General features: G+C 56.7%; 1 protein-coding gene across 5 annotated transcripts in view; it reads left to right on the top strand.

Moving 5' to 3' along the window:
* Positions 1-221: 221 nt before the first annotated feature.
* Positions 222-12,246, top strand: part of ZBTB16 (zinc finger and BTB domain containing 16) — a 91,390-nt gene continuing 79,365 nt past the window's right edge. The window contains exons 1-2 of one of the 5 annotated variants that reach the window (XM_068659378.1): positions 222-404; positions 4,665-5,981. In XM_068659378.1, coding sequence (XP_068515479.1) covers positions 4,735-5,981 — 1,247 coding nt within the window. In that variant the 5' untranslated portion in view covers positions 222-404; positions 4,665-4,734. Of the gene's footprint in view, positions 405-3,174; positions 3,291-3,610; positions 3,995-4,660; positions 5,982-12,246 lie in introns of those variants that run through there. The other 4 variants (XM_068659379.1, XM_068659380.1, XM_068659377.1 and 1 more) reach the window with 4 other exon arrangements.

Here is a 12,246-nt window from a genome sequence, read left to right on the forward strand (position 1 = left end):
ACACAAGAACCCAGCTTGGCTTCATTTAACGTGCTGGTTCCTTTCTAATAAACATGTTACACTACAAGGTGAGGATTAAGTTTAGAAAAGTAAATAAATTGGAAACTGATGGGGAGAGATGGGAGTGAAATGGAGGGGGGGAGTGACGGGTGATTAATTTCCATGCTGGGGGGCTGGAAGCAACCCCAAAGGCCAAGGCTGGGGCTTTCTGAGCTGTGTTTCTGGGGGTGGGAGGAGGCTGCAGGTGCTGCTCTGCCTTGTTCCTGCCCTGCACAGCTGCTGGGGCAGCTCCTGCTCGTGGTGCCACTGGGTGCTGGGCTTGCAGCTTGCCTGGAGGCTGCAGCTTTGCCCCAGCAGCCTGGGAGAGGGCTTTCCTTCTGTCCTCCAGGGCTTGGGACACTCAGGCAAGTGGTAACTTCTGCTTCTCCTGTTTGACTTGTGAATGCATCCAAATTGGTCCTGTCCTTTTCTGGATTCAGCCCCTTGATATAAGGGGGAGTCACAGGTGTTTTGGTGAAGATCGTATAGGATTTCATGTTTTTTTGTTTGTTTGTTTTTTGTAGTATTTTTTCTAGGTAGCGTGTGGGGGCATTGCTGTGAGAAAATTTGGTGCTGTTTAAGGTCATGGACAAGGCTTTGGGGCTTTTTCTGGGTTTATGCATTTTATGATGTCTCCGTCTCCTCGCTAGCAAGGGCTTTACCTGCTCTTTGAGCACAGGTGTGTAGAGAACTGTAAGAGTGTGGAAGGAAACAGCATAAATCCCCCTAATGTGGGAGCTTTCAGAGGGAACAAGCTGTTTCTGCTGGGATTCTCAAAGATGCTCTGAGTCACTGCATTGCAAAAAGCTTGTGGAACAAATAAAAGTGTGTTGGACTTGCCCTGTAAGGTGCAGGTAGTTGCTTTGTGTGCACATACACAGCTGTGTGTGGAAGGGCAGTAGAAAAGTACAACCCTGGCAGCAAAGCATTTGGACAATACGTGAGGGGGTGATGGAGCAGGGCGTGAGTCTGCTCTTGCCGTGTGAACAGATCATAGCACACGGGCTGAAGCTGTTACTGGAGCTGGACAACTTGCACAAGTATGAGTTCAGCTGCCTGGCTCATCTCATCACTGAAACAGCCCAGGCAAACAGAGCAAGTCACATTTCAGTAGCGTCCTGTGTGCCAACAGACTCAGCATGCCTTGACTGAAGTGGTAGGAAGAGAGACCTGCACTGCGGTTTGGGGAGGACTCGGGGTTTTCAGCATTTATTTTCATTCAGTCGGTTCTGCAACAGAAGTGGGTGAGGAAAGAAATCCCCGAGTGAAGGGGGTTGATTTGGTTTTGGCTGACAAATGTGATTTGTAGAAAGATGTTCTGGTGAGAGTTGTCTAACTAGCTCTTGCGTGATGCTTTGCCTTTCATCTCTAAAAGAAAACAGCCTTCAAATTCACAGCCTCCACTTTCCAGGAAGGTCTCCAAAGACATCAGCACAATGCCTGTAACACCACAATGGGTTTAAAAGAGAGCTTTTCCCAGGCATCGGGGATGGTAAACTCAGTCCCCACAGGGGCCAAGCTTCTGCTTAGCTCCTGGTTTCAGGCTCATGTTTGGCAAATGCAAGCATTTTGGAAAGAGGCTCATCTCTCTTGCAGTGCTTGTGTAGTGCCCAGATGTGTGCTATTGCAGTGCAGGTGGCAAAAAAAGAATACATACGGCTGCTGGGAAGTTGGTTGGGTTATTCACTGTGGCTTGAACTGCAGGCTCCTCCAAGATGGGAGGGCATCTGTGTTTCTGTTATTTGAGCCCATGGTCCAACAGGGGGCTCGATCTCCCTCTGGTCTCTGGGAGCCTCCACAGCAAACGCTGCAGCACGGTGTGAAGCCTGAGAGGGACTGAGGTGTGCCATTACCTACGGTGCACCTCCGTGGTGGTGAAGTGCAGGATTTCCACTCTGAGGGTCGGCAGTCCAGCACTTTTTGATAAAAGGAGCTGTAGGAAACCAGTCTCTTAAACAACCCAGTAGTTTTTACTATATATATTAAAAGAGCAACAAAAAGTGCAATGCACCAGTTCACTGGAAGGACTGGGGGGTTAATTTTCAGGATGCTGCCTGGGAATTTAGCCGTGGGATTTCCATTATTGCTAATGGGACTCATGCAGCTTAATTTCATGCAAGCTACACTAAAAACATACCCCTAACTGTCTGCAAAATTTCAGTCCTGAAATCAAGCCTTTTAAAAGTTAGAGGAGGGTAAACAAACACCTGAAACCACATCATCTTGCTATTTCCCCCCCTTTCAGTCATTTTGATTTAAAAGTGGAGGGGGGGAATGTGGGTAGTCTCAAGCAATTAAAAAAGAAAAAGCATATTGTACTCATGCTGGCTGCCTGCACTCCCGATTTTAGCTTTCTGCCGATTAAAAGGGCAGAGTTACAGCCCCCCAAAAGTCGGGGTAGCTGATGCCTTATCCTTTAGTACTGCGAATGTTGCATCATAATATGTATCTAATAACCTGAGCACCATCTCCTTTCATTGTAAGGCCTCTGTTATTAGGCTGTTCCTGTTAAATGACTGCTATCATCTGGTCCCAAAGTACATTAAATCCCATTATAATTATAAACACACTTCCCTGTAACGTTCTCCTTAGATTACATTTGCGCTGCTTTACCCCAAGGGTATCTTTGTGCTAATACCGTCCTTATTTGTTATTTTAGCTGACAACACCGTGGCCCCCGCTCCCTGCGCCTTGCCGCCCGCCGAGGGTCTCCCTCCTCTGCCGGGGGGGAGCGGGGGCTTCGGGAGCGGGCCGGGCCGGGGGGTCCCCGCCGGGAGCCGCCGTCGGTGCGGGGCGCTCCGCGGCCGCGCTCTGCCGGAGCCTTGTGCCCCGCCGCTATTCCGGGGCTGCTGCCGGTTCTCGGCCCCGTTCCCTTTCTCTCCCCGTCCCTTTTCTTTCCCTGCCGAGGAAAATCGCTGCCCAGCTCGCGGTGCCGCGCCTCGGGCACGGGGAGCGGCCGCTCGGGGCAGGCGGCGGCGGGGACCGAGCCCCGAGCCCCGGCCCGGTGTGCGCGCAGCCGAGAGCTGGCGCCGAGCCCCCGGCTCGTCTTTTTGTTGCCGTCCCCACCTCTCCGATTCAGCCCAGGCATTAATCTCCTTTAGCGCTCGCTGCCGAGGGGCCGGGCTTGCACAGCGCGCAGTTTATTAACGGAGGAGATTTCGGGCGCGGCGGGCGCGGGGCCGTTTCCTCGGGCGTGCTTTTGTTCCGAGCGCTTTGCCCCGAGGCGGGGATTCCCCGGCGGCCGGCCGCGGGTGGGTGCGGGTCCCGGCTGGGGGGGGGAGGCGGCCCCGCGGGGCCGTCGGGGGGCGGGCAGCCCCCGCCCGCAGCGCAGCGCTGCGAGCTCGCCAGCTCCGGGAGCGGCTGCGCCCGGGGCCGGGCTGGGCTCGGCGGGGCGGCCGGCCGGTGCCCCCCTCCCCATCTCCGCCGCAGCGTGCCGGGGCAGCCCCCGGGGGTCGGCGCTGCTCGCCGCCGCCGGCTCCGGTTCATTGGCTCCCCGCGGCCGCCGGCTCCTCCATGTTTGTTGTTGGCAGGGCCGGCGGAGCCAAGCGCTGTCCAGCAGCCGCGGCCCCGCGCCGGGCTCGCCCGAGCCCCCCGGGTCGCCGCCGGGCACCGGGTCGCCCCCGTTGCAAGGCGGCCCCCCCGGGCGGAGCGGCCCCGCGTTGGGGCCGGGCCCCGGCGGCCCCGAGGGAGCGGGCGGCGGCGCCCGCGGAGCGGCGAGCGGGGCCGCGGAGGATGCGCGGGGCCCCCGTCGGGGCGGGCCGGGGCGGGGCCGGGGGGGCGGCGGCGCCAGCAGTCAAGATGGTGCGGGCGGCGGCGTCGGGGGTGGGGGCGGCCTGACGTGGGCGCGGGGCGGCCCGTGGGCCGGCGCCGCGGTGATTTGCTGCGCGGCGCGGCGAGCGGCGGCGGCGGCGATGAGAGCGGGCAGTGCGAACTGCCGGAGCAGCCGCCGGCCGCCGTGAGTGCGGGCAGCGGGCGGGCGGGCGCGGGGCTCCCCCGGCATCTTCCTCCCTCTCCTCCTCCTCCTCCTCCTCTTTTCCACCTCCTCACCCCCGCCCCGCGCTCCCCGCCGCCGCCGCGGCTCCTCCGGCGCTCGCCGCTCCCCGCCGCGCTCCGGTGCCGGGGGTCGGTGCCGGTGCCGTGCCCGTGGCGGCCGCCGAGGACTCGCGGCGCGGCGCTGCGCGGCGGCTGCTGCCGTGCACCTGATGAATATTTGATGCCCTGCGGAGCTGCGCAGCCGAAACTCGCGGCACCGGAGCGCCCCGGGCGGGACGGGGCGGCCGGCGCTGCCCGCTGTGCCGAGCCGAGCCGGGCTGAGCCGTGCCGAGCCGTGCGCCTCGGTGGCTGCTGCCGGCGGCTCCGCGCACCGGCGATGCGCACCCGAGGCTGTCGCCTTCCTCCCCGGGCAGCAGCGGCGGGGTTGCGGCTCCTCGGCATCCCGGGGCGGCCCCGTCCGTGCCGCCGGCCCCGAGCGGAGCGCACAAACTTTTCGGTGCATCGTGACTCGCCGCCGAGCTCCGGCTAACCTCCTTCTCCTTCTCTCCTCCCCCGTCCCTCCTCTTTTTTTTTTTTTTTTTTTTTTTTCTCTCTCCTCTCCCCCCCCCTCTGTCTTTTGTTTTCGCAGATAGTCGGCACACAAAGCTGGTCCCAGATTTGAGCGACGACAAGGCACCCTGATGAGTGGACCTCGGGATCGCTATGGATTTGACTAAGATGGGCATGATACAGCTCCAGAACCCCTGCCACCCCACGGGGCTGCTGCACAAAGCCAACCAGATGCGCCTGGCGGGGACGCTGTGCGACGTGGTCATTATGGTGGACAGCCAGGAGTTCCATGCTCACAGGACAGTGTTGGCTTGCACTAGTAAAATGTTTGAGATCCTCTTCCACCGCAACAGTCAGCATTACACCCTGGACTTCCTTTCACCAAAGACTTTCCAGCAGATACTGGAGTATGCTTACACTGCCACCCTCCAGGCAAAGGTTGAAGACTTGGATGACCTGCTCTACGCAGCTGAGATTCTAGAAATAGAGTATCTAGAAGAGCAGTGCCTGAAGATCTTGGAGACCATCCAGGCATCCGACGAAAACGATGCCGAAGTCACCATGACGGACGGAGGTGCCGAGGAAGAGGAGGACAGGAAATCGAGGTACATCAAGGGTCTGTTCATCTCCAAGCATTCCAGCGAGGAGAGCGGCTACGCCAGCGTGGCCGGTCAGAGCGTGCCAGGAACCATGGTGGAGCAAAGCCCGTCCGTCTCCACTTCCTTCAGCCTCTCTGCCATGAGCCCCACCAAGGCGGCGGTGGACAGCCTGATGACCATCGGGCAGTCGCTGCTGCAAGGCGCCTTGCAGCAGAACGCCCCCGAGGACTCGCACGCCACCAGCGGCCGCCACCCTGGCCTTGCTGAAGTCAAAACTGAAGTGATGCAGGTGGAAGATGCCTCCAGCCATGAGAGCCCCCAGACGGCAGAGTCCAGCACTTCCAGTGGGGAGAAGGCTGATGACAAGAGCAAGGAGGGCCCTGGCACCCCGACCCGCAGCAGCGTTATCACGAGTGCCCGTGAACTGCACTATGTCCGCGATGAGAGCACAGAGCAGCCTCCCGAGGCTGGCCAGGGGCTGCCACTGGGGCCGGAGCAGTCCACAGCCGCGAGCGAGAAACCCCTGGGTGTCTACTCCGTGCTACCAAACCACAAAACTGACTCTATGCTCGGCATGCCACCCTCCATGCCATCCGCCCTTCACATGCAGCCAGCCCTTGCCGTGTCCATGGACTTCAGCGCTTACGGAGGGCTCCTGCCCCAAGGCTTTATTCAGAGGGAGCTGTTCAGTAAGCTCGGGGAGTTGGCAGCTGGCATGAAAACGGAGAGCAGAGCTGTGGGCGAGCAGTGCAGCGTGTGTGGGGCAGAGCTGCCGGACAACGAGACCGTCGAACAGCACAGGTGAGTCTTCGCAGCATCCAGCACCGCGTGTCCTCGGTTGCTTGTTTCGCTATCGTTGGGGTGTTACACGCCGTTTAAAACCACGTTGTTTCTTACTGTGTTTTATTCTTGAGGCAAATGTAACGGTTGGGCATGATCCTGATAGCGGATTTTGATTTTTGACTGGGTGTCACGCACCCCGGTGCAAAGGGCTGGTGCAAAGTTCCTGCTGCGTCCCCAAAATGGGATGTGGAGCAGCACGCCCGCTACCAGCCTGGTGTGCAGGGTCAGCTGTTGTAACTTTTTCAGGGCTGGCAGCTATACCAGAAGCTTCCTTCCAGCAAGTGCTGGATGGGGAGCGTAGCCCAGGAGAGGCTTGAGGTATGGGTGTTTCTTGCAAGCACAAGCCCCCCTGGTTTCCCTGGCTGGGGTCTGCAGAGCATCTTAGGGTTGCTGCTGTTTGAGTTTAAGGATCTGTGTGCATACAGCTGCCTGCAGACAGCACACCGTGGGGTCAGGCAGCTCCGTCTCACCCTCTGCCGAGAGCCTCCTGTGCAAGTAGCCGGTGCCTCTGTGCAGGGCTTGTTTCTGCAGGGAAGAGATTCCTACTGGGTTCTCATATCCCACTATGACGATGACGTTTGGGATTGCTGGGTTTTGCGGCTTGCTAATCCTGCAGTTTTACACCGTCTTTGTGATGCTGCTCAGCCTCCCGGGTCATGAAATATTTGCACTTTGCCCAAAGTAACATGTAGGTCAGGCTGGGATTGTTGTGTCGCTGGGGTGAGCCCGGAGGACTTGCGGTGCGACAGACCCGCGAGTCCGTCCCTGCAGCGAGGGGTTCAGCATTTAACCTTCAGCTGGGGTGGCTGCAGGTCTGCTTTTTTGGGGGGACCGTGGTGCTTGCACCAATCCCCGCACCTCGGGGAGCTGCTGCGGGGCAGTAGCATGTGGGCTGCTGTCGGCACGTGCGTTCAGAGCTCCCCTGCTTACTGCCTCCCGCTTGTGGGACCAGAACTCGCTCTCAGCTTCAGCCAGGGGTAGGGGCACGGTGGCTGTGCACTGAAACCAGTGCTGCTCTGTGTGGGTGAAGCCCCTGGCACTGGCCCTGCCTCAGCGGGTGCAGCACGGCGCTGGCTGGAAGCGTGGCCGCAGCCCTGCCTGGGGACGGCGGTGCCGGCTGGTGCGGCAGCCCCGCAGCGAGGCTGGGATAAATGCTGCCAGAGCTCCCGGCAGCGTCCCTGAAGTGCCCGAACTGAGCATCTTCTCAGAATTTTAATGAATCAACAAGTTAATTAGTCCTGATGTGCATAATGTGCTGCTGAGGCCGTGCACGCACAGGGATGGTGTCGGTGCCCGTGGGAGCTGCTGGCAGCATCTGGTCCTGCCCGCACGCTCGCTGCCTGCAGCGGCCACCCCGCACGCTGTGGGGTGACCCACGGCCAGCGCTGGGCCTCAGGGCAGCAGCCACGACTCAGCCACTGCCTCTCGGCTGCAGGGTGGCAGCGGCCACGCCACAGCTCTCAGCCCTGCGGAGGTTTGTCAGCTCTCAGCATCACGTCTCGGCGTAGCCAGTGACTCGGAGCCGCTGCGTGTGCTGCCGTGCAGACCCCGCTGACAGCACCCCTCCCAGCTCAGGCGGGTCCCTCCTGCTTTGTGCACCCGTGCAGAAGGTTCCTGCTTTGTTCCCCTGTATTGCGAGTGGCAGAGCTGGGGGTTGTGTTTGCTAACCATGCAGGGGGGCAAATCCTGCGTGCCCAAAGCTTTTTCCCTGGCCAGAGACGTGGCCGTGCTTGCCGTAGGGTGATGCAGGCAGAACGTCACCGAGGGAGAGCTGCAGTGAACACTCAGTGAGAATTTTAACGTGGCTTTCTGCCATAGTCTCCAGCATCCTCCTTTCTCCCCCCGAGGGTGAGAGTAGCAACTGATGCCCCTGCGTGTGCTGCTGAAACATCTCAGACAGGCTGTGAGAGGGTCTGAGATTGTGCCGCCGGGGCTGCTCCTGCCGCTGCTCCGTGGTCTCCCCCCGAGGCAGGATTTGGAGATGAGGGAGAGCAGCCCGGCCTGCTGAAGGAAGGAGCGTGCATCTCAAGCCGCCTTCCTGTGTTTGGAGGGTTCATTTTGACAACTGTAGCTACAATTGTAGCTTATTTCTTCGTTATTCACGATCTTTATCAAGAACTCCGATATGCGTTGCGCTCTGATGAGGTCTTGGTTTGCTAAAGACATAGCCTTGAAGCCGATTGTTTAAGCCGGTGCCAAACTTCGTTTGTGTGTTCTTACTTTCAGGCTGTATGTATGTGCAATCACCTTGTGCTGATAAACTTTTCAGAGCAATCCAAATCCTTTGAGCTGTTTTTAAACTGATTTGTAAGACGGTCCACGTTGAAAGGTATTGGGCAACAGTCAAATGAACTTTAAAAAAAAAAAGAAGCCTAAATCCAAGGCAGTTTGTGTGTAGACAAGGTCTCATGTGGCTTTTTTATAGTGTTTGCTTTCTAATACATGGTGAAAATTACCATTTCGAGAGGATTTGTGGGATCCTATTGTATTTATGGAGCTGTTAAACAGCATCCACACTCTACCGGGCTCTATAACGCTCTGCTGGAGCAGCTCTGCTGGTGGTGGCAGCTGCACCATGCTGCCTCCTCCTCGCTCCTGAACCCGCTGTGGGATGGGGCTGGGTGCAGTGGTCTGGGATGGCCTCCCTTGGCAGCGACCTGTAGAAAACTGCGGGTCTCAACAGCCTGAGCCAGCATCTGCTGCCACCCAGACTGGTGGATCCAGAGCCTGGTGGGGAGGGCTCTGGGGAGATCACCTGCAGCCTGTGTTGAGGCTCTGGTTCTGCGGCTGTCACTTAAAAACCCATCGCTCGAGGGGAGGCCAGCTGTGGGTTTGCGTCAGGGTCAGGAGATGCTGGAGGGACCACAGCGTCACCCGTGGAGTCACTGCTTTGGTTGACCCATTCCTGTTGTGCATCTGTTGGGGCAATTTTGCCCAGCCCTGAGCACGGAGGTGCCAGGAGCATCCTCGTTCCCAGCTGTGGCTGCAGCCGGACCTCCCTTGCTTTGCTCTGCTTGCCCAGGATGCCACCCAGGTGTGCTCCCCCAGCACTGCTCCAGGCAGAGCCAAGGCTTTGGCAGCAGGGCGTCCCTGGCTGAAGGAGTGTTTCTGCTTATCCCCCTCTGTGGTTTTGTGTGCTTAGTTTTGTTCAAGACCCATGCTTTCAAGCCTCTCAAGTGATCTGAGCAAGCGTGGCGAAGGCGGCTGCTCGGGAAGGGCACCTCCAGTGCTGCTGGCACCACGGGGTGCTCGACTTCTCAGCCTGATGGCTTCTGAGTGCCAGCAAGCCCCAGCAGCGAGAGTAAGAGACCAAACCACTCTTTCTGTAAGGAGTGCACTTAATGAGCCAAGAGGATCCCAACATGTACAGTGTCTGTTTACGTTCCACGAGTGAGTGAATGCATATGGCGTGTGTGTTTGTTTACACACACACATGCCTATATATGTATAAATATATATGTTTGTAGTCTCGGAGCCTTCTGAGTGTTGCTCCCTTCTTCATTAGTATGGGAAATGTGTGCGCAGAGGAAAACAGACAGCAGAGCGTGAAGCAGCCTCTCCGCCGAGCTCTGGGGAGTGCCCAGGCTCGGGCACTGGGTGGGCACCTGGGTGAGCACCCACCCACCCGCTGCTCCCTGCTCGGAGCGAGGGGGGGCCACGGGTTAGGGCCCCCCCACCTCCTGCTGCAGTGCAGGGGCCTCGTGGCACGAGCCTCTGCACCCACTGGCCATGGTCTTTGGGTCCCTGCCGAAGCGCCGCGGTTGGGAAGCTGTCAGCCACTTGGCGATCCGTTTTTCTTCTTACCGAGCTTATGATTTTGACTAATTGAGTGTGTATTGAGTCGGTGACTCTTTAATTTTTTTTTTTTTATAGAAGATTTCCTTCTAGGTTCAGTAAAGTTCAAACTTAATCTAATGTTAGTATTGATTGTCGCCTCTAATTGCAGACAAAAAAGCTATAGTTCAGTGGCCCTTTTCCGGTTTGTTTGTATGAAGAAAAATCTCGAGTTCTGAAGCGAGGGTTGTGCTGAGCTGCTGCCTGAGTCTGGAGTGATTTTTTCATCATGAAGTTAAATGCATTAAAACTTCAAAAAACGCGTGCTTTGTTTTGTTTTTATTTTTAATGTCGAAAGCTGCCGAGAAAGCTGTAGGTGGAGTTGTGATTCAGTGAAGCCCACGAGTGGCACGGTGCTCCCTTTTTCCTTTGGTGTGTCATCCTTCTCCTCCACCATGGAAGGATTTGAAGGGCAAAGCATCCAAACCCATGGTCCTGTCTGAAGAATCACCTTAGTGCTGTGCTCTGGCAGCTTTTTATGCGTCTTTCTGCGACATGGAGATGCCTGGCTGAAAAATGAAAGTGCTCTGTGCGAACATTGTCATGAGACAGGTTGGGACTGGCACCAGATGAAATACTTAGAGTGGCTTTGGCTGGAAGGTTCTTCTTGTTCTTGCCATCCTTAAATCTGCCTCGGTGGAAGCTTTTGTTAGCGTCTACCTTGGGAAGCCTCTCTTCAAATCTCCACGTCTGATTTTTGCAAGAGCGTGTGGTGCCAGCAGGAAGCTGAGCTCAGCGCCTTGCAAAGCGGGGTCTGCCACCACCTAGGTCCCCAAAACGCATGAGCCCTTCTGAAAATACGGATGCAAGTCTTGAGCTACTTGATGTTGTGCAGCAAACCAGAACAAACCTCACTGAATACATGGGTTTGAAAGGGCCTGTTGGCTGCTGCTTGGGTGCATAGCTGGGGCCGCAGCTCGTGGGCTAAATAAATGCTCTCCCCTGTGCCCAGGGGCCTGGGAGCCAGCACTGGTGGCAACCCCAAACCCTGCCGTGAAGGAAAAACACCACTTGCCACGGGCTGCCTGCGGCGTGTGATGGCTGGCAGGTCAATTCCTGTGGCGGGTAGCTTGTTGATCTGTCTGCGTGGAGCTGCAGCATTAGCACCGTAGCAAATCTTAAGTAGCTGCATAGGGAAATGGTACTGCTTTTGGCTCCTTCTCTGCCACCCTCACCTCCATTTGTCTTCGAGTGGATTAGCTGAGCATTGTAATACTAATGCCATTAGGCACATTGGCACTGCTCAACATGTCACAGTGAGAAACAGATGCAGTATACCATTAAAGCAATAAACGTGATAAATCAGATCCCAAGTGCTTTGTGAGATGTTATTAGTGTTAATTTTGGTAGCCTGATACAGTAGTTGTTTTTTATTTTATTTTAAGCGTTCAGCAATTTGTGTTGCACCAAGCTTGGCTGCAATAGAAACTTTTAAAAAAAAAAAAAGGAATAAATAATAATAATAAAAAAAAAAAAAAGCAGCAGCCCCCCAAACTCTGCCCATGATTATTTCCAGAGTTTGAAGACAACTTGGCAGCTCTTGTTTCTTGCTGATGGGCCTTATTAGTGGCACCTGGCATCATAACCGGTTAATGGAAACCAGCGTTCCCCCACTGCGTGGCCGCTGACAAGTAGCTCTGTCAGTGCGGGTCTGCCATGCGAGGAAGCTCTTATTAGCTTTATGGGCAGGGGGACTTGCCCCGCTCAGGAAATGAATGTTGCAGCCAAGGTCCGCGGCGCTGACCCCGAGCGTGTAACCTGTGAGTGCCAGCCGAGACCCCGCGCAGGATGCTTGGGATTTCGGGCTTTCTCTGGTTCTTGTCATAAGGAAAGAGGGAATACATTGTGGTATGTTGCAGCCTTGAACTTTTGATTTATTCGGTGGGGGACTTAACCATTTCCATACATGGCTCGAAGCATGGAGGTGGAACAGCTCTCTTTGGCTTCGGTATTATTCAGTCAATTATCACGCATCTTTTTGGTGGTGTGGAGATCCCTTTTAAAGCAGAAGTCTGAAATTCCAATCAGAAAAGAACGAGTTTGGTTTTCCCCTTGCCCGGTGATGGTTTTTGCAGCTCTCTGGCTGCCTGCCCAGGCTCGCAGTGGCGATGATGCCGGGGAGCCAGGAACCTGCGCGGGGCTGACGTGTGTGGTGGCTCCTCGGGGAGGTGGGGAGGGAACCCGCTCCTCATTTTTTCCTCCTCTTGCTTCAATGGTGAAGGTTTGCGTGTCCTCTTTTTACCTGTGTTTGCCTCATGGCTTCTGTAAGGCAGGGGCAGCAGAGGGGTTTCCACGTGAGCGATGTGCGTGGGGCTGGGGATGCTGCCTGTCGCCCAACCTGAGCTCAGCGCCGCTTGTCTGGTTGTTATTTTTTTTTTCCTGAGAGCGT

Source organism: Anas acuta, chromosome 23, assembly GCF_963932015.1.
Source record: "Anas acuta chromosome 23, bAnaAcu1.1, whole genome shotgun sequence".
Lineage (NCBI taxonomy): Eukaryota > Metazoa > Chordata > Aves > Anseriformes > Anatidae > Anas > Anas acuta.